This window comes from Pan paniscus, chromosome 6, assembly GCF_029289425.2.
Source record: "Pan paniscus chromosome 6, NHGRI_mPanPan1-v2.0_pri, whole genome shotgun sequence".
Lineage (NCBI taxonomy): Eukaryota > Metazoa > Chordata > Mammalia > Primates > Hominidae > Pan > Pan paniscus.
The window spans coordinates 40,457,029-40,484,873 of record NC_073255.2 but is presented as its reverse complement, the minus strand read 5'-3'; the positions used below and the strand labels follow the sequence as shown (position 1 = coordinate 40,484,873).

The following is a 27,845-nucleotide window of genomic DNA, read 5'->3' as shown; positions in this document are numbered from 1 at the left end:
ATATTAGCAATTACTTATAAATTCTTTCATCCTTATAAGTGAATGTTGTACATTCAGCAAACATTTATAAGCATCTCTGTGTATGGTACACTAAAACAGTCAAATGAATGCTTGTGTTAGGTTCTAGAAAATAAGTGTTTATATTTGGAGAGAGTATTTGTCGATTTATAAAGCAATTGATGTGACAGTTCAGTAATTAGGTTATTCAGTTCAACAATGAACATGATTTGACTTATTCTCATAGTTGTCATTTTTTCTGATGAAGGCTTTATACTTTAAGTAAATTTTATTTAACATAGTCTTAGCCTTAAAATGTGCAAGAGCAGTAATTTAGTGACCTTGAACAATTTGCTATCAAAATAAAACAGCTCTGCTCTTTGTTTTCAAATTTATGTATAGCTTATAATTAGCTAGTCTGCATGTGTTGTTTACCACCATGTAGGTTAGCGTTCTCAATATTTAGTGAGTGTATTAAAACTGAAAATTGCTCATTTCTGGTCCCTACTCCCTGAGGTTTTGAATCACTAGTTTTGAGATGGTGTTCAGAAGTCTGCCAATCTAACAATACCCTGGGAACCTCGCTTTGGGAAATCCAAATGTAGTTGATTATTTGCCTACCTAGCTCCTGAGAAAACATGAGAAGGACAAAGCAATACATTACCTACAACACTGGCTGTTCATTTACAAAGTTCCATTTGTAAGTCTTGACTGTTTTTGGACTCAGTCTGTTGTGCGGTTTATTTACTCTAACAATTACTGGCTGGTTTATAAAACACCCAGTTTTGTACATTCAGTTTTTCCTGCTGAAATATTAACAGCCTTGTTTTATAACAAATCTGAAAAGCTACTTATTGTACCCATCTATATTGTCTGTTTTGTTATAATTTATTTTTAAAATTGTTATTTGCACATATTTATGGAGTTCATGTGATGATCATTACACATGCATAGAATGTGTAATGATCAAGTCAGGGTATTTACGGTATCCATCACCTAGAGTATTTATCATTTCTGTGTGTTGGTAAGATTTCAAGTCTGCCCTTGCAGCTGTTTTGAAATTTACAGCATTGTTGCTAACTGTAGTCAGCCTACTCTGCTGTATTTATACCCATTAACCAACTTTTCATCTTCCCTTCATCACCTCACCCCCACCACTCCCAGCACCCTTCCTAGCCCCTTGTGTCTATCAATCTACTCTCTACCTCCATGAGAGGAACTTACTTAGGTTCCATATATGAGTGAGAATATGAAATATATGTTTTTTCTGGCCTGGCTTATTTCACATAACATAATGACCTCCAGTGCCATTTGTGTTGCTGCAAATGACAGGATTTCATCCTCTTTTATGGCGAAATAGTGTTCTATTGTCTATATATAGCACATTTTCTTATTTGCCCATTAATGAACACTTAGATTGCTTCCATCTTTGCTATTCTGAACAGTGCTGCAGTAAACATGGGAATGCAGGTATCTTTGACATACTTTTCCTTTGGATAAATAGCCAGCTAGTAGTGGGATTGCTGGATCATAGGGTAGTTTTACGTGTAGTGGTTTTTTTCTTTTTTTTTTTGAGACAGAGTCTCGCTGTGTCTCCCAGGCTGGAGTGCAGTGGCGTGATCTCGGCTCACTGCAAGCTCCACCTCCCAGGTTCCTGCCATTCTCCTCCTGCCTCAGCCTCCCTAGTAGCAGGGACTACAGGCGCCCGCCACAGCACCTGGCTAATTTTTTTTTTTTTTTTTTTGTATTTTTTAGTAGAGACGGGGTTTCACAGTGTTAGCCAGGATGGTCTCGATCTCCTGACCTTGTGATCCGCCCTCCTCGGCCTCCCAAAGTGCTGGGATTACAGGCGTGAGCCACCGCGCCCGGCCATTTTTTTTTTTTTTTTTTTTTTTTTTTTTTTTTTTTTTTTTTGAGAGAAGGTCTTGCTCTGTTGCCCAGGCTGGAGTGCAGCAGCATGATCATACTCCTGGGCTCAAGCGATTTTCCCACCTCGGCCTCCTAAAGTACTGGAATTACACGTATGAGCTACCACACCCAAACTGTGTTTAGTTTTTTGAGAAATCTCCATATTGTTTTCCATAGTGGCTGTACTAATTTACATTCCCACCAACAGTGTATAAGAGGTCCCTTTTCTCCCCATCCTAGCCAGTATCTATTGTTTTTTTGTCTTTTTAATAATAGCCATTCTAACAGGGGTAAAATTAAATTTCATTGTGGTTTTGATTTGCATTTCCCTACTGAGTCATGTTGAGCATTTTTTTCATATACCTGTTTGCCATTGTATGTCTTCCTTGAGAAATAGCTATTCATGTCCTTTGCTTACTTTTTAATGGGATTATTTGTTTTATTAACTGTAAGAAGAGTTATATGAGTTCTTTGTATATTCTACATATTAGTTCCTTGTCAGCTGAATAGTTTGCAGGTATTTTCTCCCATTCAGCAGTTGCCTCTTCACTCTGTTGATTGCTTCATTTGCTATGCTTTTTAGTTTAATATAGTCTCATTTGTCTATTTTTGTTTTTGTTGTCTGTGTTCTAGATGTCTTAGCCATAAAATTTTTGATGAGACCTATATCCTGAAGTGTTTCCCCTGTTTTCTTTTAGTAGTTTTATATTTCAGGTCTTCAAAGTTTAAGTCTTTAATCTGTCTTGAGTTGATTTTTTTATATGGTGAGAGAAAGGGGTTCAGTTTTATTCTTCTGCATATGGCTAGCCAGTTTTTCCAGCACCATTTATCGAAGGGAGGGTGTTCTTTCCCCAGTGTATGTTCTTGACACCTTTGTTGAAAATCAGTTGGCTTTTTGAGAAACATTTAGAAAAAAGAAAAAAGGAAAATCAGTTAGTTGTAACTACCTGGATTTATTTCTGTCTTCTCTGTTATGTTCCATTGGTCTTCTGTGTCTATTTTTATACCAATACCATGCTATTTTGGTTACTATAGCCTTGTAATATATTTTCAAGTCAAATAGTGTGATGCCTCCAGCTTTGTTCTTTTGTTCAGGATTACTTTCACTGTTCAGGCTCTTTTTTTGTTCTATATGAATTTTAGGATTTTTTTTCTAATTCTGTAAAAAATGACATTGGTATTTTCATTGAATTTATAGATTGCTTTGGGTAATATGGTAATTTTAATGATATGAGCTCTTCTGATTCATGAGCATAGGGTGTCTTTCCAGTTGTTTATATCCTCTTCAATTTCTTTCATTAGTGTTTTATAGTTTTCCTTATAGAGGTCTTTAACCTACTTGGTTAAATTTATTCCTAAGTATTTTATTGTATTTTTTTGTAGCTATTGTAAGGGGGATTGTCTTCTTCATTTATTTATTTCTTTTTTTATTTTTATTTTTTTGAAATGAAGTTTCGCTCTTGTTGCCCAGTCTGGAGTGCAGTGGCACAATCTCAGCTTACTGCAACCACTGTCTCTCTGGTTCAAGAGATTCTCCTGCCTCAGCCTCCCAAGTAAGTGGGATTACAGGTGTCTGCCATGATGCCCGGCTAATTTTTTGTATTTTTAGTAGAGGCAGAGTTTCACCATTATGGCCAGGCTGGTCTCAAACTCCTGACCTCAGGTGATCTGCCCACCTCGGCCTCCCAAAGTGCTGGGATTACAGGCGTGAGCCACCACACTCGGCTCGATTTCTTTCTTAGCTAGTTTGTTTTTGGTGTGTAGAAATGTTACTGATTTTTGTATTTTGATTTTGTATCCTGTAACTTTCCAAATCTAAGAGTTTATTGGTGGAGTCTTTATCTACAAAGAGGGATGGTTTGACTTCCTCTTTTCCAATTTGGCTGCCTTTTCTTACTTTCTCTTGCTTGATGGCTCTGGCTGGGACTCCCAGTACTGTGTTGAAAAAGACTGGTGAAAGTGGGGATCCTTGTCTTTTTCCAGCTCTTAGAGGAAAGGCTTTCAGATTTACTTATTCAGTATGATGTTAGCTGTGGGTTTGTTATATATGGTCTTTTTTATGTTGAGATATGTTCCGTCTATGCCTAGTTTGTTGAGAGCTTTTATTATGAAGGGATGTTGAGATGATCATATGGTTTTTGTCCTTCATTCTGTTGATGTGATGTATCATGTTTATTGATTTGCATCTATTGAATCATTCTTGCATCCCTGGGATAAATCCCATTTGATGATGATGTATTCTCTTTTTGATGTGCTGTTGGATTTGGTTTGCTGTATTTTGTTGAGGATTTTTGTGTCTGTGTTCATCATTGACCTGTAGTTTTTTGTTGTTTTTGTTGTGTCCTTCTCTGGTTTTAGTATCAGGTTAATGCCTTGTAGAATTCCCTCCTCTTCAATGTTTTAGAGTAGTTTGAAGAGAATTGGTGTTAATTCTTCTTTATAAGATTGGTCAAGGCTGGGCACAGTGGCTCATGCGTGTAATCCCAGCACATTGGGAGGCTGAGGTGGGTGGATTGCTTGAGGCCAGAAGTTTTGAGACCAGCCTGGGCAACATTGTGAAACCCTGTCTCTACTAATGCAAAAATTAGCTGGGCGTCGTGGCGCATGCCTATAATCCCAGCTACTTGGGAGGCTGAGGCAGGAGCATCGCTTGAACCCAGGAGGTGGAGGTTGCAGTGAGCTGAGATTGCGCCACTGCACTTCAGCCTGGGCAACAGAGTGAGACTCTATCTCAAATAAATAAATAAATAAAACCCACAAAAATTAGTTGGATGTAGTGGTGTATGCCTGTAATCCCAGCTGTTCAGGTAGCTGAAGCATGAGAATCACTTGGACCCAGAAGGTGGAGGTTGCAGTCAGCCAAGATTGCGCCACTGCACTCCAGCCTGGGCAACAGAGCATGATTCTGTCTTTAAAAAAAAAAAAAAAAAAGTTCTGGTCACATTTGGCAGCGAAGCCATCCAATCCTGGACTTTTCTTTGTTGGGAGATTTTTTTTTTTTAATTACTGATTCAATCTCATTACTCATTATTGGTCTGTTCAGGTTTTCTGTTTCTTCCTGATTCAATCTTGGCAGGCTGTGTGTATCTAGGAATTTACCCATTTTCTCTAGGTTTTCTAATGTATTAGTGTGTAGTTGTTCATAATAGCTTGGTTTTCTGATGTATTAGTGTGTAGTTGTTCATAATATCTTGATGATTTCTCTTTTATATTTCTGTGGTATCAGTTGTAAGGTTTCCTTTTTCATATCTGACTTTATTTATATGGGTCTTTTTTTTTTCTTTGTTACCTAGATAGTGGTTTATTGATTTTATCTTTTCAAAAAGCCAAGTTTTTATTTTGTTGATCTTTTGTATTGTTTTTTCAGTCTATCCTGATCTTTATTATTTCTTTCCCTCTACTAATTTTGGGTTAGGTGGTTCTTGCTTTTCTAGTTCTTGGGGGTGTATTTTTGGATTGTTTATTTAAAATCTTCCTACTTTTTTGATGTGAGCATTTATTGCTATAAACATCTCTCTTAGCACCACTTTTGTCGTATTCCATAGGTTTTGGTATATTGTTTTTTGACTTTCATTTGTTTCGAGAACTTTTTGTTGTTATTTTAGAGACAGTCTCACTCTGTTGACCAGGCTGGAGTGTGGTGTGTGATCCTAGCTCACTGCAGAACTCCTGGGCTGAAACAGTCCTTCTGCCGCAGCCTCCTGAGTAGCTGGGATTACAGGCACATACCACTACACACCACAAACATTTTTTATCTCCTCCTTAATTTCTTCCTTGGCCCAATGGTCATTTAGGAGCATGTTGTTTAATTTCCATGTATTTTGTACAGTTTCCAAAATTTCTCTTGTTACTGATTTCTAGTGTTATTCCGTTGTGGTCATGAAAGATACTTGATATGATTTTGATTTTTAAAAATTTTTTGAGACTTGTTTTGTGGCCTAACATACAGTCTATTCTGGAGAATGGTCCATGGGCTGATGAGAAGAATGTGTATTCTGTACCTGTTGGATGAAATGTTCTGTAAATGTCTGTTATGTCCATTTGGTCTAAAGTGCAGTTTGAATCCAGTGTTTCTCTAGATGATCTGTGTAATGCTGAGAGTTGGGTGTTGATGTCCCTAGCACTTATTGTATTGGATTCTGTCCCTCCCTTTAGGTCTGATCATGTTTTCTTGATAGAGCTGAGTGGTCTGGTGTTGGATTCATGTATGTTTAGAATTGTTATATCTTTTTGTTGAATTGATCCCTTTATCATTATATAATGACCTTCTTTGTTGTTACTGTTTTTAAATTAAAGTCTGTTTTATCTGATATAAGGATAGATGTTCTTGTTTGCTTTTGATTTTTGTTCACTTGGAATATCTTTTTCCATCCCTTACTTTCAGTCTGTGCCTTTACAGTTGAGATGAATTTCTTGTAGGCAGCATGTGGTTGGATCATTTAAAAAAATTCTTTCAGCCCCTCTGTATCTTTTAAGTGATAAGTTTAATTCATTTATATTCAGGATTATTATTGATATGACAGGGCTTATTCCTGTCATTTTAGTAATTGATTTCTGGTTTTTGTATAGCATTTCTTCCTTTCTTTCTCTCATATTGTTTTTCATTGTGGTTGGTGGTTTTCTGTAGTGGTGACATATAAATTCTTTCTCTTTTTTATTTGTGTATTTGCTCTACCAGTGGGTTTTATATTTTGATGTGTTTCCTTCCGGGTATAGGGCTCCCTTAATTATTTCTTGGAGGGCCGGCCTAGTGGTAATGGGTTCCTTCAGCTTTTTCTTGTCTGGGAAAGACTTTATTTCTCCTTCATTTATGAAGGATAACTTTGCTGGGTATAGTATCCTTGGCAGAAACGTTCCTTCCTTTCCTTCCTTCTCTCCCTTCTCTCCCTTCCCTTCCCCTCCCTCCCTCTCTTCCCTCCCTTCCTCCCTTTCTCCCACCCTCTCCTTCCTTTCTTTCCTTCCTGCCTTTCTTTCCTTTTTTCTTTTCTTTTTCTCTTTCTTTCTTCACTTCAAATATATCTGACTATTCTCTCCTGGCCTGTAAGGTTTCTGCTGAGAAATCTGCTGATAGTCTGCTGGGGGTTCTAAGCATTAAGTGACTGGATGCTTTTCTCTTGCTGTTTTTAGAATTCTCTCTTTGCCTTTGACAGTTTGACTATAATGTGTTGTGGAGAAGACCTTTTTGAATTGTATCTATTTGAGGATTGTTGGGCGAGGTGTCAGAGCCCTGGCACCAGGAAGTGGTCAACTTGCGGGTTGGTAAAAAGAGTTTACTGACAACAGTACAGGTTTGAAAAAGGAAACTTTATTAGAAAGGAAGAACGCTGCAAAACGGTGCAGCGGGGTGCCTCAGTGAGAGGACTGAGTGCACCGTGGTGGATTTTCCTTAGGAGCATTTATAGGCTTTAAGACAGTAGCTTAGGGTTGTAAAATTAGTTTCAGTATGGCATTCCAGAAATGTATAGAAATTTTAGTTACTTATAAAAATTGAAAGAGGCCTGGAATCATATGCTGACTTTAGATACTAGGGAGGTTTGATTACCTCTAAATTCCCCAGATAAGGAGTTTTGCCTCTGGATGACCTGTTTGATGGTCACCAGGTAGTCTTTGCTGCCTTCTAAATTGCTCAGATAAGAAGTTTTTATCTCTAGGCCTGTTCAGTGGTCACCAGGTGATTTTCACTCTCCTTAGGTACTTTTTAATGATATCTGTGTCTTTGGTAAATTTCTCATTTGTATCCTGAATTGTTTTTCAGATTTTTTTAATATTATTTATCTGAATTCTCTTGCTTCTTTAATATCATTATTTTGAATTAGTTTTCTGGATTTCACAATTTTTTTTTTTCACTGGAATCCATTGCTGGAGAATTACGTCCTTTTGGAAGTGTCATATTTCCTTGCTTTTTCATGTTTCTTCTATCCTTATGTTGATATCTGTGCATGTGGTATAACAGTCCTTCTTCAGTTTTTTGCATTTGCTTTTGTAGGGGGGGCACTTTTTCCTAAAGATGGGTCTATGGTGGTGTTCGGGTAGGCCACTTTGGCTTTGATTCTGTATGTATACCATAGTGTAGTCTCTGTATGAATTTTGTCAGGAACAGTGTCAGTAGTGTTTGATTTTCTCAGTGTCTTAGGGTGTGGTTTTTAGTGGAGGCTGTGGTGAAGTTTTGCTGGGGACAGGGGTGTCAGGTGGGCCAATCTTTAAGTCCCAGCGATGGCAGTGGTAGGCTGAGTATGCCTGTCCTTAGGCCCCAGTGTGGCATACGCTGGCACCAGTGTGAGATGGTCCAGGTGGGCCAATTCTTGGGGGGCCTCCAGTCAGCTTGTTTGGATGCCATCAGTGACAGTGGTGGGCTGGGCAGTTTGGCATGTCATCAGGCCCCTAGGCAGTGGATATGCCATGGATTATGGCAGTAATATTGGTGGGACAAACCTCTGGCTCCCAAGCAGTCTGTGGTGGTGTTGGTGATGACTGCAATGGGTTGGGTGGGCCAGTTGCCAAGCCCACAGGTAGTGCATGCACATGGGTGTCTGCTGTGGTAGTAGTGGCAGATTGGGTCCTCAGGCCTCTGGGAGGAGTACTCAGGTGCCAACAGTTGTGGATGGTGCAATCCACAGGCCCCTGGATGGCATGCTCAGCCACTGGAGGTGGGTGGAACTGGGCCAGGCTGGCTTGATCTCAGGCTCCCTGGTGGTTTGTGCAGCTGCTGGTTCTGGTAGGCGAGGATGGCGTGATCCCCAGACTTCCAGTACAGTGCTCGGGAGATGCACTGCAGCCTGTTACTGGGGGGGCTGGGTTGCTTTCAATGACAACAGTCGTAAATTGGTGGCGGGGTACACTTTGGTCTCAGATGGCAGCTGCAAGCTGGTAGCCTATCCTCAGGGTGCTTGTAAATGCTCAGTAGCACCGTTCACAGGTGTGGGGTTGCTGACAATGTCTTGCACTGTGGCCCAAGATACATCAGTTATCCCTCATGCACAGGGGATCTCAGTGAAGCTCCAGGGATGTGAGGTACCGGAGTTCTTGGGCCCCAGGGCAGGATGCAGCCCGCTGGGGGTTGGACTCTGAAAATGGTGCCTTGCTGTAGCTACTTAGGAATTAGGAGGTGTGTGGGACCCATTGTGAACTCCTCTTGAGCAGTGCCTTCACGTGGTCTCCTGTTAGTCTCGGGGCCCGTGTGCATTAAGGGTCTCTCTTGTGGCTAGGATTACAGGAGTCTGCAGTGGGAATGTAGACTGCTGGGGGTCCCCACTTAACCTTTCCCTGCACTGGGGAGCCTTTCCAGGCTCCCAGCCCATCCAGTGCAGCAGGCTGTCTTGCTTCCCTCTCCTTCTTTGCTGTAGGTGTTTCCTGTCACTTCTCTGTTGAATTCCAGCATTCTCCCTTAGGTGATCTACTGGAAGTGTGATCATCTACTTAGTATTTTTGTTCTTTTTTTGTGGAGGAGGTGAGTATCAGATGCCTCTAGTTAGCCATCATGAAGCCTCTCTTAGAATCCCTATTGTCTGATTTTGTAAAAGTAAAAATTTCTTGTAGCCCAGCACTCAGAAATAACCATATAAACCAAAAATAAAATTCTCAAGTCCCCCAACCATCTGAGTGGACCTCTCCTCTTAGCCCGGAAACTCCAGAGTGAACCTGAAAAACTGGTTCAGGCCATGATGGGAAGGGAGGGTGGGACATCCCTCATTATATCCTCTTCCCTTTTGGAATTCAGGAAAAGCCAACCAGCATTTAACATCAACACAGAACTTAAGTCTGATAAGAAATATTTACAATCTATTCTCTCTGAAGGCTGCTACCTGGAGCTTTATCTATATGATAAAACTTTGGTCTCTACAACCCCTTATCATAACTCAGACATTCCTTTCTATTAATAATAATTCTTTCACCCAATTGCCAATAATATTTTTTAAAAATCTGCCTATAACCTGGAAGCCCCTGCTTTGAGTTATCCTGCCTTTCTGGACCAAACCAATATATGTTTCACATCTTTTTGATGTCTCATGTCTCCCTAAAATGTATAAAACTAGGGTATCCCCTGACCACCTTGGGCACATGTTCTCAGGATCTCCTGAGGGCTGTGTCACAGACCATCGGTCACTCGTATTTGGCTCAGAATAAATCTCTTCAAATATTTTACACCATTTGACACTTTTTGTTGACAACGATTACTAACGTTTTAGTAACTATCCTTCTAAACACTTCTGTGTGTGCTTTTAAAATAGAAACATCATACTGTTTGTTTTGTAAACTTAAAAAAAAAAACATAATACAGCTTGGACATATTTCCAGGTCAAATATAAATCCACAACTTTTTTTTTTTTTTTTTCAGAGATGGAGTCTCGCTCTGTCGCCCAGGCTGGAGTGCAGTGGCGCAATCTCAGCTCACTGCAAGCTCCGCCTCCCAGGTTCACGCCATTCTTCTGCCTTAGCCTCCCAAGTAGCTGGGACTACAGGCGCCCGCCACCACGCCTGGCTAATTTTTTGTATTTTTAGTAGAGACGGGGTTTCACCATGTTAGTCAGGATGGTCTTGATCTCCTGACCTTGTGATCCGCCTGCCTGGGCCTCCCAAAGTGCTGGGATTACAGGTGTGAGCCACTGCTCCCGGCCATAAATCCACAACATTTAAAGTCTGTATGATTTTTCTTTATGTAGGTTTACTAATTTGTTCACACATATATTGATGGAGAGCGTATTAGTTAGTTTTGCTGCATGCTAACCTCAAAATCTCAGTGGCTTACAATACATTTTATTTTTCTTGTTCACAGATCTTTTAGTCACTGGTGCAGCTCTTCCTTGGATTGTAGATTGAGTTCAGGTCCGTTTCAAGTTTCTCATTCTCTTTAGATCAGTAATTTCGTGGCACACATTCTTCTCATGGCAAATGACAGGAAGACAAGAGGGCAAGCTAATGACTGAGCACATTTGAAGTCTTCTATCTGTCACATTTACTAATACTACATTGGCCAAAGCAATCACATGGCCACTCTCAACAGGTCAGCAGCATTGAGGGGGGAAGTATTGCAAAATTACATCAGGTGCTGTGCTGGTAAATGCTTAACAGCTGGCTTTGGTGGGGGTGAGGGAAATAAAGCCCTAGATTTGTAGCATTTGCTGATTTCTCTGGTGTAAATACTCCCATCATGGCTCAGCAGTCTACTGTTATGAGCCAGGTAAGCCAGCGTAAACCAGCTTTGCCACTGAGGGGCACATAGTATGCATGTATAATCCTGTTATAGAAGACTGAAGAATTGGGGCGATCTTTTACCATAAATATTTGGTCAGTTTTATTCCCGTGAAATATTACCATAATCAGCATTCTTAAATATGTGTGCTTATATATTAGCAGTTATTATTTTAGGATAAATTGTGACAAAGGGAATTCCTGAATCAAAGTGTTCTTAAGATTTTTGAGGCCCTTAAAGACTTGCAAAATTGCAGTAAAGTTGTACCAGTTTACTTTCTCGGTAATGTTGAAGATCCTGAGTCTCTTTACTTGTACAGATATGTACTTGCTAAAGTGATAAGTTGGAATGTCCTTGTTTTAATCTGAGACATGATAAAGAGGCATTCTTTATGTTTTGTGAGTTGCTTATTTGTTGGTGTGGTGGTATCTTTAAAAATTCATTTACCACACTTTATCCAAAAGGATATTAATAACTAATACTTATTGAGCATTAGCAGAAGTTAGGCATTGTATTAAGCACCTATATGTGCCTTACTTCACTACATTTTATAAAAACTCTGGTCTCAGCACTGTTATCTGCCACTTATGGATAAGGAGAATGAGACTTAAAGGTTATGCAGTTTGCCTAAGTTCACAATAGCAGAACTAGAATTCAAATCCATTTTTAACTTGGAGGCCTATATTCTTAACAGCATTGCCGAAGTGACTATTTTGTCTATCATTTGTTTCACTGTTCTTTCCTAGGTTATCATTCATATTTTGACTTTGTTCGTAATGGCGGTGTCCCACCTCCAACCACAGTTCAAAACTTTTTTCTGGTCAGATCTACCCGTCAGATTTTAAGTATTGGTGACTGTGTGAGCAAATCTATTTGCATGAAGACCCTGTGACTTCATTCAGTAAATGTTTACTTTAGAATCTGCTGTGTACTAGGCACTCAGGAGAGGAAAATGAATTCTGTACTTTCTCACTGAAAGTAGGTCAGATAGGCAAATGAATTACCATCTGCTGATGGGCTGTCATGGCCTCGAAAAAAATGCTGAGGGAGCCTGGAGGAGGGCGGGACTATCTCTGCTTGGAGGAGTGGGAAGGGCTTCAGAGGTGATAACATTTGAGCTGTCTTGAAGGGGGTTAATAGGGAGAATAAAGCAATCGCAGAGTCTTGAAAAGGAGGCTTCTGGGAACACAGTGGGGATTCCATGAGGTTGCTGCTTGGTCGCTTGTATGGAGTGGTGGGGGAAGCAAGGCTAATTTAACAAGTTTCCTGTGAAAGTTTGCTCCTGAAGTTTCCAGTTCCTTTAATCTCTTCTCTTCTGTAATTTTAACTTTTTAAAACCTACGATGATTGTATTTTGGTATAGCTTTCAAGTATATAATTGTGAATGACAGTCTTTCTCCTTCTTGTTTTTTTTTTCATAATTTCTAAGGTACTCCAGTAATTTTATGTGTTTCAGTGAATTTGCCTTGCTCCCTTTTTTCTGTTATTATCCTACAGTGCTAACTAGTATAGCCTATCTGGAAAGAAAAAAACAAGCTGTCGGAACTTCTGCCACCAGCTGTGATTTCCTCCAGCTTGTTTATTTCAGCTGTTTCCTCATTGTGACTTTCCTAGGGGCAGAGGGAGAAACCAGGTTATTATCTTACTCAGTTTTCCTTGCATAAAGAATATGACATTTTCTATGGGGACAGGCATATTACACATTCCAAATAGTTACATTTTCCTCATGTTTCTGCTATTTTATTTTGCTTTTTGCCAAAAAAAGAAGACAATTAATTTAACATTTTGTATTTTCTTCCAGTATGCTTTCTTTCTTTTTCTTTTTTTAAATAGATGGGGTCTCACTCTGTCGATGAGGCTGGAGTGTGGTGGTGCCATCATAGCTCACTGCAGCTTTGAACTTCTGGTTTCAACTGATCCTCCCACCTCAGCTTCCTGAGTAGCTGGGACTTCAGACATGTGCCACCATGCCCAGCTAATTGAAATTTTTTTTTTAGAGATAGGGTCTCGTTATGTTGCTTAGGCTGGTCTCAAACTCCGGGCTTCAAGCAGTCCTACCATCTCAGCCTCCCAAGTAGCTAGGATTATAGGCTTGAACCACTGTGCCCAGCTCATTATCCTTTACTTTGTAAATGTTTTTATTTAATATAGTTGAAATTTTTACTGTGTTGGTAACCTTACATGTTTTCATTTAATGTTGAATAATTAAGTGGAATTTACAAATTACTAGATTAAATAGTTGCTTATAATCAGTATTTTATTTTCAATATTTTCTTAATGCTCATATGAAGTTGTTCAAAACATATTTATTGTGCTAGATGCTAGAGATACAGTAATAATGGATAAAGCCCATTCCCTATTCTTAGGAACACAGAGACTGGTCAGAGAGACAGTAGATTAAACAGGCAATTTATTTTTAAAATTATTTTCTAAGAGGTAATACATGTGAGTGGTACCGTGTTCAAAACAAAACAAAATGAAACAAAAGTATGTAAGAGTTTCATTTCTATGTCTTACACCACTTGCCCTCCTTAGAGGCAACCATTATTAGCTGTTTCCCCTGTATTATTCTAGAGATAAAATGTGCTTACACAAGTATGTGTGTATGTGCGTGCATGTGTACATGTGTGTTTATTTTAACACATAATGGCATACTTTCTATGCAGTAAGTCCTCACTTAAAATCACTATAGGGTCTTGGAAACTGCAACTTTAAGTGAAACAATATTAACAAAACCAACTTTTTTTCATTAATGTTATAAAAAAATGACATTATTCCAGGACCTGTTATACATCGTTTTGTTTAAAGTCACAGTTTCCAAGAACCTATTGACAATGGAAGTGAGGGCTTACTGTACACACTAGCCTATATCTTGTTTTTTCACTAAATATATTAACAGCTGCACCACATTAATACACAAGAGCTGTCCCATTCTTTGTTTATATAATATATATTTTTTAGTTTTTATTTTTATTTTGTTAGAGATGGGATCTCACTATATCGCCCAGACTTCCCTGAACTCCTGGGCTCAAGCAGTCCTCCTGCCTCAGCCTCCCGAGTAGCTATGACTATAGGGAAGCCCAGCTGTCTCATTCTTTATTAATTGCACAGCATTCTATTATACAGATTACTATAATTTAATGAACCAGTCCCTGCTGATGGATATTTAGGTTAAACAGTCAGTATTTTTATATACTGCTTTTTTATTTTTAAAGACTTTATTGTACTTTTTAAACATTCACAAAGTACAGAAGATATTGTAATGAACCCCAGTGTAGCTAATACCTAACTTCAACAATCAGCAAACTACCATTGTTCATCTAGTTCCCCTTCTGTTTCCTTTTTTATCCTTGGGCTGGAGTTTAAAACAAAACCTAGACCTTATAATTTTATCTGTAAACAGTGTGTATTTGTAACAGATATGGTAGCTGTGGGCTTTAAAAAATCTTAATCACAATACCATTAGAAATCTCAACAAAATTTAAAAATCTTCAATATCATCTAGTATTCACTTTGTGTTCAGTTTTCCCTGAGTGTCTCAGATGTCTTTTTATAGTTATTTTGATTGAATCAGTATTTGAAGAGACTTACATAGTGCATTTGGTTGATGTTTCCTTTTTTTTGTTGTTGAGACAGAGCCTCACTGTTTCCCCCAGGCTAGAGTGCAGTGGTGCGATCTTGGCTCACTGGAACCTCTGCCTCCTGGGTTCAAGTGATTCTCCTGTGTCAGCCTCCTGAGTAGCTGGGACTATAGGCACACGTCTCCACACTGGCTAATTTTTGTATTTTTAGTAGAGATGGGGTTTCACCATGTTGGCCAGGCTGGTCTCCAACTCCTGAGCTCAAGCGATCCACCTGCCTCAGGCTCCCAGAGTTCTGGGATTACAGGCATGAGCCACTGCCCCTGGAAGGTTGATGTTTCTTAAAGCTTTTCTAATCTAATTCCCTTTTCCTTTCTTTTCTTTCTTCATACTCTTTCTGTAGTTGTTCTGTGTTATTTCCCACAGTGGTCTAAATATAGCTGACTAAGTTCTCATGGTGTCATTTAGCATTTTTCTTTATCCTATATTGCCTGTAAACTGGTAGTTAGATCTAGGGCCTGATTAAATTCAATTAAGGTTCATCTTTTTTTTTTTTAAAGGAATTATCCCATGGGTGGGTAGTGCTATGTATGTTTTAGAAAAAAGGAAAAAAGAATCATGAGTTCATACTGATATTTCAAATTTAGGTTAAAAGTTAAAGAGTTTTCACAGATCATCTTTGGTATGTGTATTTATATATCTTCTATGCTAAAACATCCTAGTCCCTAATGAATTAGCATAATTACTTATTTGCTTTATTTGTATGTATATATGCTTATGTTTTTCAAATAGTTTTAAAATAGCAGTACTGTTTCCACTTTTGTAAGATCACTGAATGTGGTTTAAAACTTTCATTGTTCTTTTTGTATTTAGTAGTTACCCTACTAGGGATAGTTAAAATATTGTTTTGAAGTCAGTAGAATAATTCTCTGTGTGGTTATACTATTAAACTTGAAACTTCTTTAGTTTTTTTTTTAACAGCTTTCTATTTTTTCTTTTTAGTTTAGTTTTTTTTAATTACATAAAACATTATTAGTGTTCCAGTGTCAAAACAAGATACATTCAGAGAGGCTTATTTTCATTTTCTTCACTCATCTTGTTCTCTTCCTTTCCATAATAATTTATTATTTTATTTTTATTATTATTTTTTCCATTGGTTTCTTTGTGGAAAATTCATGAAAGTGTGTATGTGTGTGTGTGTGTAAACACATATATGTATACACACATATAAATATATCCTCATTCTTATACAAATGTTATTATGCATATTCTTCTTAACATTGTTTTTCAACAAAATTTCACGTAAATATCTAAGAAGTCACTCCATAGGAGTAGAGAGAGATCTTCATTCCTTTTTATAGCTGCATACTAATTCATTCAGTGCGTAAACTGTGACATCCAACCTCATATTGACAAATATTTGAGTTATTTGCAATCTTTGCTATTATAAATAGTGTTTGATGAATAGTTTTGTGGAAACATCCCTTCATGTTTTTGTTATATTTTGGCTTTGCTGTATTTAGGATAGATTTATGTCTTACAGTAGGAATGGGCCAAAGTAGATAGGTCAGAGAGTAAATGTCTACATAGGTGTGCGGTTAAAAAGGCAGTTTCAACGTGGCGATAAGTGCTATGATAACATCCTCTATTTTTAAAAAAATTAATGAACTATTGTCCCTGTCTCCAGTTTCTCTCTATTATTAGAGGACAGCAGGCTGGAAGTGGGAGTATGTATAAAGGTTTTATTAAAGGGCAGAGATGTGAAGTTTTTTTCCATATTTCGTATTTCTATAAGCTAATTTTCAAAAGCAGAATTACTTGGGCAGTTGGGCATAAGAGCAAAGCTTTTTGAAAAACTTTTGGGTTCACGGGTACACGGTCAGATTTGTTACATAGGTAAACTCGTGTCATGGAGGTTTGTTTTACAGATTATTTGGTCACCCAGGTACTAAGCCTAGTACCCAGTAGTTATTTTTTCTGATACTCTCCCTCCTCCCACCCTCCACTCTCAAGTACGCTGAAGTGTCTGTTATTCTCCTCTTTGTGTCCATATGTTCTTATCATTTAGCTCCCACTAATAAGTGAGAACATGCGGTATTTGGTTTTCTGTTCGTGCGTTAGTTTCCTAAGGATAATGACCTCCAGCTCCATCCATGTTCCCGCAAAAGACATGATCTCATTTTCTTTTATGACTGTTTAGTGTTCCATGGTGTATATGTACTTTTTCTTTATCCAATCTGTCATTGATGAGCATTGAGGTTGATTCTGTGTCTTTGCTATTGTGAATAGTGCTGTATGAACATTCACATGCGTATGTCTTTATGATAGAATGATTTATATTTCTTTGGGTATATACCCAGTAATGGAATTGCTGGGTCAAATGGTAGTTCTGTTTTTAGCTCTTTGAGGAATCACCACTCTGCTTTCCACAATGGTTGAACTAATTTACACTCCCACCAACAGTGTAGAAGTGTTCACTTTTCTTTGCAACCTTGCCAGCATCTGTTATTTTTTAACTTTTTAATAGTAGCTATTCTGACTGATGTGATATGGTATCTCATTATGGTTTTGATTTGCATTTCTGTAGTGATCAGTGATGTTGAGCTTTTTTTCATTTGCTTGTTGGCCACATGTATATCTTCTTTTGAAAAGTGTGTGTTCATGTCCTTTGCCCACTTTTTAAATGTTTTTCTTTTCTTTTAAAATTGTTTAAGTTCTTTATAGATGCTAGATATTAGACCTTTGTCTGATGTATAGTTTGCAAATATTTTCTTCCATTCTGTAGGGTATTTGTTTACTCTGGTGATAGTTTCTTTTGCTGTGCAGAAGCTCTTAAGTTTAATTAGATCCCATGTGTCAATTTTTGCTTTTGTTGCAATTGCTTTGGCATCTTTGTCATGAAATCTTTGCCCATTCCTGTGTCCAGAATGGTATTGCCTAGGTTGTCTTACAGGATTTTTATAGTTTTGAGTTTTACATGTAAGTCTTTAAACCATCTTGAGTTGATTTTTGTCTGTGATGTAAGGAAGGTGGGTCCAGTTTCAATCCTCTGCATATGACTAGCCAATTATCCTAGCACCATTTATTGAATAGTTTTCCCATTGCTTGTTTTTTGTTAGCTTTATCAAAGATCAGACAGTTGTAGGTGTGCAGCCTTATTTCCGGGCTATTTTGTTCCATTGGTCTGTGTGTCTATTTTTGTACCAGTACTGTGCTGGTTTGGTTACTGTAGACCTGCAGTAGTTTGAAGTCAGGTAACATGATGCCTCCATCTTTCTTCCTTTTGCCTGGGATTGCCTTGGCTATTCAGGCTCTTTTTTGGTTCCATAAGGATTTTAAAATAGTTTTTTCTAGTTCTGTGAAAAATGTCATTGGTAGTTTCATAGGGATTGCATTGAATCTACAAATTGCTTTGGATAATATGGCCATTTTAATGATATTGATTCTTCTTATCCATGAGCTAGAATTTTTTTTCCATAGAGCAAAACATTTTTAAAGGTCTTTAATTTTGTAATTGTGTTTTAACGGCTTATTCCAATTTATACTGCCACTAGCAATCAAAGAGTTAGGTTTTACCTGTACCTCTTGCCAATAATGGATATTTTTATTTAATCTTTTCTACCTTGGCAAACAAACTTAAAAAAGCTATCTTTGCTTTAATTAATAGTTGATATCCTAATGATTATTCTGTTTCTATCAGTTCTTTATATAGAAAACATATTAACTACAATTTATTGCAACATTTCCTAGCCATTTCTCTTTAAATTTTGTTGTCAAATATGTTGATTTTTTTTCTTCTTTCTTCTGTTACTTAAGTTAGGAAAGTCCTTCCTCCAAAGGGTTGGTAAATAATTCTAGTTTCTTCTAGGCCATGTGTGGTTTCACTCTTAATACTTTATTTCAGCTCTGTTAATTGAATATACAGAATGAGATGAAGCTTTTAAACTCCTTTCCCCCACAGATTTGATCATCTTTTTTCCTAGCATTAAATAACAGTTCTCTTTAACTTGTTGTTTAATGATGCATCCTCTAAAATATATTAAATTCTTAAGTAATGTGTTTCATTGTATCTATTCCTATATATTTTATTAATAACTTTATAATTTAGCATCAGATCCTTTATTCCTTGTTTCTGGAGAATACCAAATGCATACCATCTTGTCTGAGGGTAATGAACACAACTGAAAATTATAGTATGTCCTCTTGGACCTGGGTTGTATTTGGCAATTATATCGTCCAGTAGTTTTCTAACTTATTAGGGGAAAAGGGAAGAATACTTGGGGAGGTTATTTATTTATTTTGGCAACATATTTTCAACAATCACCTTATATTCTCCATATGTTTTGGGCAGCATGCAGGAGGGTGACATGGGAAGCTATAACTTTTTAAAAAAGTAATGGTTAGTGGCTTTTCTCCCTTGAGCTTTAAAAACAGTGACAAACTCCAGCCTTCCCATTTTACAGTTGAAGTAACAGACTTGTTTGACATTCTTATTAATGATAGAGATTGGTGGAGATTTACTTTCAAGGGGATGGGTTTTTTCCTAATGGGAAATACTAATAAAATTTAAAATATACATCTAGATACAGCATATTGCTGTAATACTTGATTTAGGTAGTTTTATAGATTTGCTCAGAGATGCATCAGCTCCCTGGTGTAAATGCTGAGTTGTACAAAACAAATGTTTTTAAAATACTTCTCTGCCTCAGTGGTATGGCTTTCTCTCCAGAGTTGCTCACTAACTGACATCTTTTTAAAGGAATAACTGGGTTGAGGTTTGCTTTTTTTGAGGTGGGGAGGTGCTGTGTCGTCTGTTGTCCTGTGTCCAAGAGAGCTGAAGTTTTTTCCCCCTTATATAGGACCCTATATGAAGGAAATATATATAAAATATTAGGAGATTGAAGGGTCTTTTGAGGATGGGACCCTATGTGGCTGCCACTGCTCCATCAAGAATAAGGAAAGTTCAGGTAATATGTGGGGAAGGTGATGCCTTACCTAGCACCAGGTTTCTTTAAGTATAGCCTGTTGATAAGGCTTAGCTCCCCAGGCTCTTCTAAGTTAGGTTTCTATAATCACTTATTACCAATTGTATGTGTAAACAGTCTTTAGAATATAAAATTATAGCTAATGAATTTATTCTTGTCTCACTCTGGATAGACCAAACTAGTATCAGCTAAAGATAAAAATCAAGTAATGTGAAGAAGAGTTAGCAAATTCACAAAGAATTGTGCATTTTCTTACCTGTTTATCTCTGTAGTTGTCTTGATATATGTGATTTTCTACAAATCTCACATTATACACTTTGGCATCATGTTCGGTGTTGGAATCGGGGAGAGTAAAAATAAAACTAGCTAACATTTCATGAATACAGGGTAAGAATCCTGTGAGGAAGATTCTATTATTAGATCCATTTTAGAAGTGAGGAAACTGAAGTATGGAGAAGTTAAATGTGACCTTCCACAAGTTTTACTGAATTAATAGAATTTGGCCAGGCGCAGTGGCTCATGTCTGTAATCCTGCCACTCTGGGAGTCCAAGGCAGGCGGATCACCTGAGGTCAGGAGTTCGAGACCAGCCTGGCCAACACAGTGAAACCCTGTCTCTACTAAAAATACAAAAAAAAAAATTAGCCAGGTGTGGTGGCACGTGCCTGTAGTCCCAGCTACTTGGGAGACTGAGGCAGGAGAATTGCTTGAATCCAGGAGGCAGAGGTTTCAGTGAGCCGAGATCACGCCACTGCACTCCAGCCTGGGAGAAAGAGCGAGATTCCGTCTCAAAAAAAAAAAAAAAAAGAAATAAAATTTTAACCTACTTTAAGAATGTATATGTGAACATGTTCTACTAATCTTGTCCCTTTACAGAATATTTTACAGGTTTTTGTAATGTTCTTTTTTATTTTACAGCTCATAGCTGCTATATTTTAATAATAGTTTATTACTAATATAAAATATCATTTGTCTATTTCACCATTCCCCAAAATATTTTGTCATGAAATTTATTTTAGGGCTTTGTTTCTTAAGGAAAATGTACTTAAAATGAAGGTATTTTTGGCTTCATGTAATGAAATGGGAAGATAATAAATGTTTAGATTGGATGTACATTTTGTGGTGTTTCTCTTTGTTTTCCCTTTAAAACTGGACTGAAATGTTAGTTATTCTATATAGTTGGGCCCTGGGTCAACTTATGTAAGACATATTGTCTTATTTGAAGAATTGTTGAAAATACGTATTTTTCTTTTCAGTGAGATTTAAATATATTCTGTCAATGGTTGACTTGGGGTTCAGAAATGAAAATTTAGAATAATACTTTTAGCTGCTAGAGCATTAAAAGAGCTCATTATTTATTTCTTGCAGAAATGTAGACAACCAATTTCCTGGGCAAGCTGCTCCACCTGGATTCCCAGTGTATCCCGCGTTTAGCCCACTGCAGATGCTGTGGTGGCAACAGATGTATGCTCATCAGTATTATATGCAGTAGTAAGTTAATCTGAGTTCATTTTTTAAGTTACTCAGTGTGTTATTTGCTTTATTTTCTTTTTATCCTAAGTAAGTTGATTTGGCATTTCATTTGTTTATGTATTTAATGTTGTTTTGACTAAAGGAAAAAGGGTTCACCTCCAGTTCACATGAACTAACCCTGCCCTTGGCTCCTCCCTGTCTTCCCTAATTACATTTAGCAGTATTCAGATTTTTAATATAACATTTTATAAATTTAAGAGGAGAAAACTTAGGAATGTTTCACTGGAAGGCAGCAAATATACATGAAGAGTTAGTCAAATGAATAAAGGAACAGAATCATGTCAGGGAGGCCATAGCTTATGTAGGGCTCAAGTGCAGCTAATATGCTTACTTGACTCTCAGTATTTAGTCCGTTTTGATTCTGGTCACCATGGAACAGTCCTAGCATTGAGGACAGTTTCTCAGCCTTCATTCTCCTCAACTCATTCTGCATTCATTTAACATTGATTAGCTTCTCTTTACCATTCTCCTCTCCTTGTTTCTGTGATTCTTTTGTCTTCCATACCTTTTTTATCTTTCTGGTCACTCTTTCTATGTCCTTTAATAGCTCATTTTATTAACATTTCTTTCTCAGTTCATCACGTATTTGTTACTACGTGCTTCTCAGCACTCATAGTCGGTAGAGAGGACGGGATTTAGTTGTTGGGGTAGTTCTCTTGGATTTCTTTTTTGCGTGGTCTTAGTTGTTAGCTCTCTGTGGATGAATCCTGGTTCTTCATCTTCTGTGCTTCATCCTGTGTCTCTGCTTTATTGTTGGAAGATTTCCGTAGGGGAATGAGCCTTTACCTCAAATTCAGTACATCTAAAATTCAATTCCTCTGTTCTTTAAGTGCCTTCTCCTTTCTCACTTCTTCGTCAGTCCTACTAGCTCTCTTCTTATTACTCAAGCTCTTAACCATAAACAGCTTTGATTCTGGCTTCTGTTATTCCTGAAAGCAGTATTTTTTGAAGAGTTAATAGAGCTTTTGTCCTTCCCCATATGCTGCCTCCAATGTTTCACCCAGATCTTTTCTCATTCTAAGTCCACTTGACTTCAATAGCTCTTTCTCCTTTTAGTCTTTTTTACTGTATTTCCTTATACTGCTGCTGGGTTACATTTCTTTTATCTATCTATCTATCTATCTATCTATCTATCTATCTATCTGTCTATCTATCTATCTATCTATCTATCTATCTATCTTTCTTTCTTTCTTTTTTTTGAGACAGAGTCTCACTCTGTTACCTAGGCTAGAGTGCAGTGGCATAATCTTGGTTCACTGCAACCTCCGCCTCCCGGGTTCAAGCGATTCTTGTGCCTCAGCCTCGCAGTAGCTGAGATTACAGATATGTGCCACCACATCTGGGTAATTTTTGTATTTTTAGTACACACAGGGGTTTTGCCACATTGGCCAGGCTGATCTTGAACTCCTGGCCTCAAGGGATCCATCTGCCTGCCTTGACCACCCAAAGTGCCGGGATTACAGGCATGAGCCACCATGCCCGGTTTGCCAGGTTACATTTCTTAACACATAATTAAGTCAGTCATTCCTGCAGCCACCCAGATATCCACTGATTCTCTTGCCCACTGTGAAGTCTACATCCTTGTCCTTCCTCCAGACCTTTCCCCATAAAGCTAAGCTGCTTTATGAACCTCGTATCCTAAGGCTCTCTTTCATAAGCCCTTGGCTCCAGACAGGATGTTCATACCTTACATGTTGCCATGGTAATGGTTATCATTTGAGTGACTGCTTTGTGCTCAGTACTCTGCTGGATGCTGTACCCCACCTTGTCTCATTTGTGAACCTCACAAGAACTGTGTAAGATAAGGGGGGCTTATTATGCTTGCTGCTAAATCATATACTCTTATGTGCATCATTTAACTTCAGAGCCTCAGTTTCTCCCCTTTAAAATAATGTAACTCACCTGTGTATCAGAATATTCATGAAGTAGGAAGTGTTTTCTAAACTAAAAAGCCCTATACAGGTACAAGGTATTAGCATACTGGCTTAAATAGGATTTTGTAGCCTGGGAACCACTTATTTAACTTTCTCGTGCTCTCTTGATTATTAACTTCTTATTGTAGAAAAATTTAAAAACATAACAAGGTAGAGTAGTAAAAGGAATCCATGTGTACCTATCACCCAGCTTTGACATTTATCAATTCATGTCAGTCTTATTTTACAACTTTCTTCCTTCTGTTGGATAATTTAAAGCAAATCCAAGATATATTATCACTTTACTAGGAAATTTATTCTTTACTGGGAAATTTTAAGCCATCAAATTATATAAGCAAACCTCAGAATCACAATTCTTTCTAACTTGACAAGGATCAGTGGTCCCCAGTTGGAGTTCTTCCAAATCAGTATTGGGGTGGAAGGGTTGTTATCTGAGATGTATTTAGGATTTTAGGATACTAATACAAATCATTTATCACTGACAGTAGACACACAGTATAATAATAGTATATATTTTTAGACAAGCCTTTCAAAACGTGGGTCTGAGGGAGAGGTAGGTGGTGAGCTTGGGAGTATTCATCCCATGTAGAATAACAAAAGGGGGCATTCATGAAAAGGTTTGGACATCTCATTAGCTGTTAAGGTAATTGATTGAAAGAGAGAGGAGTGGTTAACATGGCTGCTCTCACGTCTTTTGCCTTCCCCTGTCATCTTACAATAGCAGGCTGAGAGAACATCCTTTCCTGTGCGACATCTACCATCAACCTTGGCTCCACTTTTCCATTGGAATTTGTGCTTACCTAAGAAGTGTGGTGCAGGAGTTGGGATATTCCATATTAGGTTTATGAAAAATACATATAGCTCCCCAAGAAGTTTTAAAAAATATGGTATGGTAAAGTTTTTTTTTTCTTTTTAATATTTATTTTGGTGACTATTTCAGTCAAGCTGCAGTTTCAGCTCAGGCCACATCAAATGTCAACCCAACCCAGCCTACTACTTCACAGCCTCTAAATTTGGCACATGTTCCTGGAGAAGAACCCCCACCAGCTCCAAACCTAGTGGCCCAAGAAAATCGACCCATGAATGAGAATGTTCAAATGAATGCACAGGGAGGTCCAGTACTAAATGAAGAAGACTTCAATCGAGACTGGCTAGACTGGATGTACACGTTCTCACGAGCTGCGATTCTCCTTAGCATTGTATACTTCTATTCTTCTTTTAGTCGGTTTATCATGGTAATGGGAGCCATGCTACTGGTTTATTTGTGAGTGATGTTCATTAACTTTTTGTGGTTTAATTTCTGCAACTGTTCAGCACAGAATCTGGTGTAGGGTAGTCTGTTGTGAATGTTGAGTGAAGGAATATGAATGCTGGGCTTTAGATATCTGGCATGTTTTTGATGCCAAAAGCAAGGGCAGGTTTTGTTGAGTGAGAATGTTTATCAGAATTATTTAGAAGCAGACTTTTTGTTTACTGTATTTTATAAAAGTTGTTCATTCAGTGAGACATACTCTATCCATTATTTCGAACTTAACAAGTGTATGATGCACTCCTGCATAAGGTCGTCCTCTTTCATTAGAATTACCAATAGTAAGTTCTATAGGTATAAGCCAGATTTTTTTCATAAGTAGACTATTTTTCCCCTGCTCCCTTCTCTCCAAGGGGCAAACAAATATCTAAGTTGTATTTCATTTTGAAAAGTACCAGAAAAGATTTATGATTCCTGATATGTTTTAATAACTAACATAGAGCCAGTGAAGTCCATGATAGACTTAGAGATTTGGGTTGGTTTTCTTTTGCTGTCATTGCTTTGAAAAGGGTAGTTCCCTGTCCTGAAGTGGGAGATTTGGTCTTTTTATTTATTATAGTTCTAATCATTTTTCTCTTATAGGACACTAATAACATTTTATAGTGTTACAAATAAAAACAACTGTGACTTATTTTATTTTCTCTTTATTTTACTGAACAGACACCAAGCTGGATGGTTTCCTTTTAGGCAAGAAGGAGGTCATCAGCAGGCTCCCAACAATAATGCCGAAGTTAACAATGATGGGCAAAATGCAAACAACTTGGAACTTGAAGAAATGGTATGTGATTGAAGCTTTTGTATACTTAAGATACTGAGATTTTCCCAGCACGGTATGGGACCAACATGATGAAAGAATGTTGGATGTTCCATAAGTATTTGTGAAATGGCACATGAAAGAAAGCTAACATATAAATTGTGGTGGTTTCATTTGGGAGAACTTAGAATATTATACTGAATCAGTCATATATTATAACTAAATGGGAAGAAGTAACTTTTTTTTTTCTTGAAAATAGCCTAGAAATAAAATTATACACATGGTAAGAATTTATTGTATTGCATTGGCAGTTGTCCCCTTTACGGAACAGTGAGGAATTTATCAATTTTGGCCTTAAAGATTTCTAATGACCACATACATACCACTTCATAGTCCTTTGTTCTACAAAGAATTTAACTGTCTTCTATTATGAGCTAATGCTCGTTCACATCACTCAGGAGTATCTTTCTTGTTTTGCTTGAAAGGAGCGTCTTATGGATGATGGGCTTGAAGATGAGAGTGGAGAAGATGGAGGTGAAGATGCCAGTGCAATTCAAAGGCCTGGATTAATGGCTTCAGCTTGGTCTTTCATCACCACCTTCTTTACTTCACTAATACCAGAGGGGCCTCCCCAGGTTGCTAATTGACCTGAAAAACTGTGCCAGCTACAAGGAGGGTGTGACTTCAGGAAAGTGGTTTAAATAACAGTGCAATTTCAAAAAAATTTATAACTTTCTTTTGATCATCATGTACAGAGGTGTTTTTTTTCTTTAGGCTTCTCATGCATATGAATATTTTAAGCACGAATGGACTACTAAATATCTGAGTTTTTTTTTTTTTTTAAGATCCTAACAGAACATAGCGTAACAATATTGGTCTTCCAGGTGTTACTCATTTCAATTATGTGTAGTATACCAGGACAGACCTATTTTCATGTCTTATTTCTTTAAAGAGCTGCTTCATTGGCCGGGCGCCATGGCTCACGTCTGTAATCCCAGCACTTTGGGAGGCCGAGGCGGGTGGGTTACTTGAGGTCAGGAGTTCGAGACCAGCCTGGCAAACATGACGAAACCCCATCTTACTAAAAATACAAAAAAATTAGCCGGGTGTGGTGTCACGCGCCTGTAATCCCAGCTACTCGGGAGGCTCAGGCAGGAGAATTGCCTGAACCCAGGAGGCGGAGGTTGCAGTGAGCCGAGATTGGGCCACTGCACTCCACCCTGGGCGACAGAGTGAGACTCGGTCTCAGAAAAAAAAAAAGAGCTGCTTCACATATAAATGTCTATAGCTAGTAGCCTGGCCCTTTAATGTTTAATTTGAATAAATATATCTGTTTTCTGTGAATTATCTTGAAAGTTTTAAACAGAATGACCTCATAGTTTTTAATAAAGAATATTATTTACCTAAAATGTGCTAGTAGCATCTTGCCCAGCCATAAAGCAATAAACTTCTCAATAATCTTAATTTTGATATTTGAATAAATAATGGAAACTTTCTGTATTAAGGGCATGTATCCCATCAATTGGAATCAGTACCTTAACAGAAAAAGGCAGCTCTTCAATGGAATTAACGTGATATAAAATGTTTGATATAGGCAGTACTTTTATAAAAAAAAGATAAGCTGGAAATTGCTCCGTGTAATTTTTTAAATAAAAAGTCAATTATGGTAAACAGTTTTATGGGATATTTGTTCAAACTCTTCACCCATTACTTGCAAACATTTATGTAAATTTTAGTAGTTGTTTGGAAGGGTTGCTGAAGTCTTAAAGGTCATTTACACCTCTTTCCATTCCAGATGGATATCTCCTAGTTAGATTGAAACCTCATTAGTTTATTTAAAAATCCCTGTGAAAGCCAATTTAATGTATCATGAGAAGGCAGTAAGTTTCTTATGGGATAGCTAAATAAAACAAATATGTGTGGGAGAACTTTATATCACATGAAATACATTATAAAATTATGAGTGTGGTAGTGGCCCAGGGGAAAAATATATATATATGATTATATATATATGAATATATATATGATTATATATATATGAATATATATATGATTATATATATATGAATATATATATGATTATATATGATTATATATATGATTATATAAAAATTTATATATTTTTATATAATTATATATAATTATATATAAATATATAATTTGTATATATTTATATATAATTATATATTATATATTATATAATTATATATTATCTATTTATATATAATTATATATAATATATAATTATATATTCATATATATTTATATGTTTACATATAAATATAAATATATGAATATATAAAATATATATTATATAATATATATTTATATGTAAATATAAATATAAAAATATATTATATAATTATATATAAATATAAATATATATTATACAATTATATATTTATATATAAATATATATTATACAATTATATATATAAATATAAATATATAAATATATATTATATAATTTATATATATTTATATATAATTTATATATTTATATATAATTTATATATTTATATATATAATTTATATATTTATTTATATATAATTTATATATATTTTGATATAATTTATATATTTATATATTTACATATAATTTATATATTTATATATAATTTATATATTTACATATAATTTATATATATAAATTAT

The 27,845-nt window shown here is 36.9% G+C and overlaps 1 protein-coding gene across 3 annotated transcripts in view; it reads left to right on the top strand.

Annotated features, from left to right (window-relative positions):
- The window catches only part of HERPUD2 (HERPUD family member 2), a 66,413-nt gene extending 39,552 nt beyond the window's left edge, over positions 1 to 26,861 (top strand). For all 3 annotated transcript variants that reach the window (XM_034963932.3, XM_055115833.2, XM_055115832.2), the window contains 4 exons: positions 21,029 to 21,151; positions 24,068 to 24,391; positions 25,097 to 25,214; positions 25,676 to 26,861. In XM_034963932.3, coding sequence (XP_034819823.1) covers positions 21,029 to 21,151; positions 24,068 to 24,391; positions 25,097 to 25,214; positions 25,676 to 25,837 — 727 coding nt within the window. In that variant the 3' untranslated portion in view covers positions 25,838 to 26,861. The remainder of the gene's footprint in view (positions 1 to 21,028; positions 21,152 to 24,067; positions 24,392 to 25,096; positions 25,215 to 25,675) is intronic.
- Positions 26,862 to 27,845: the final 984 nt, after the last annotated feature.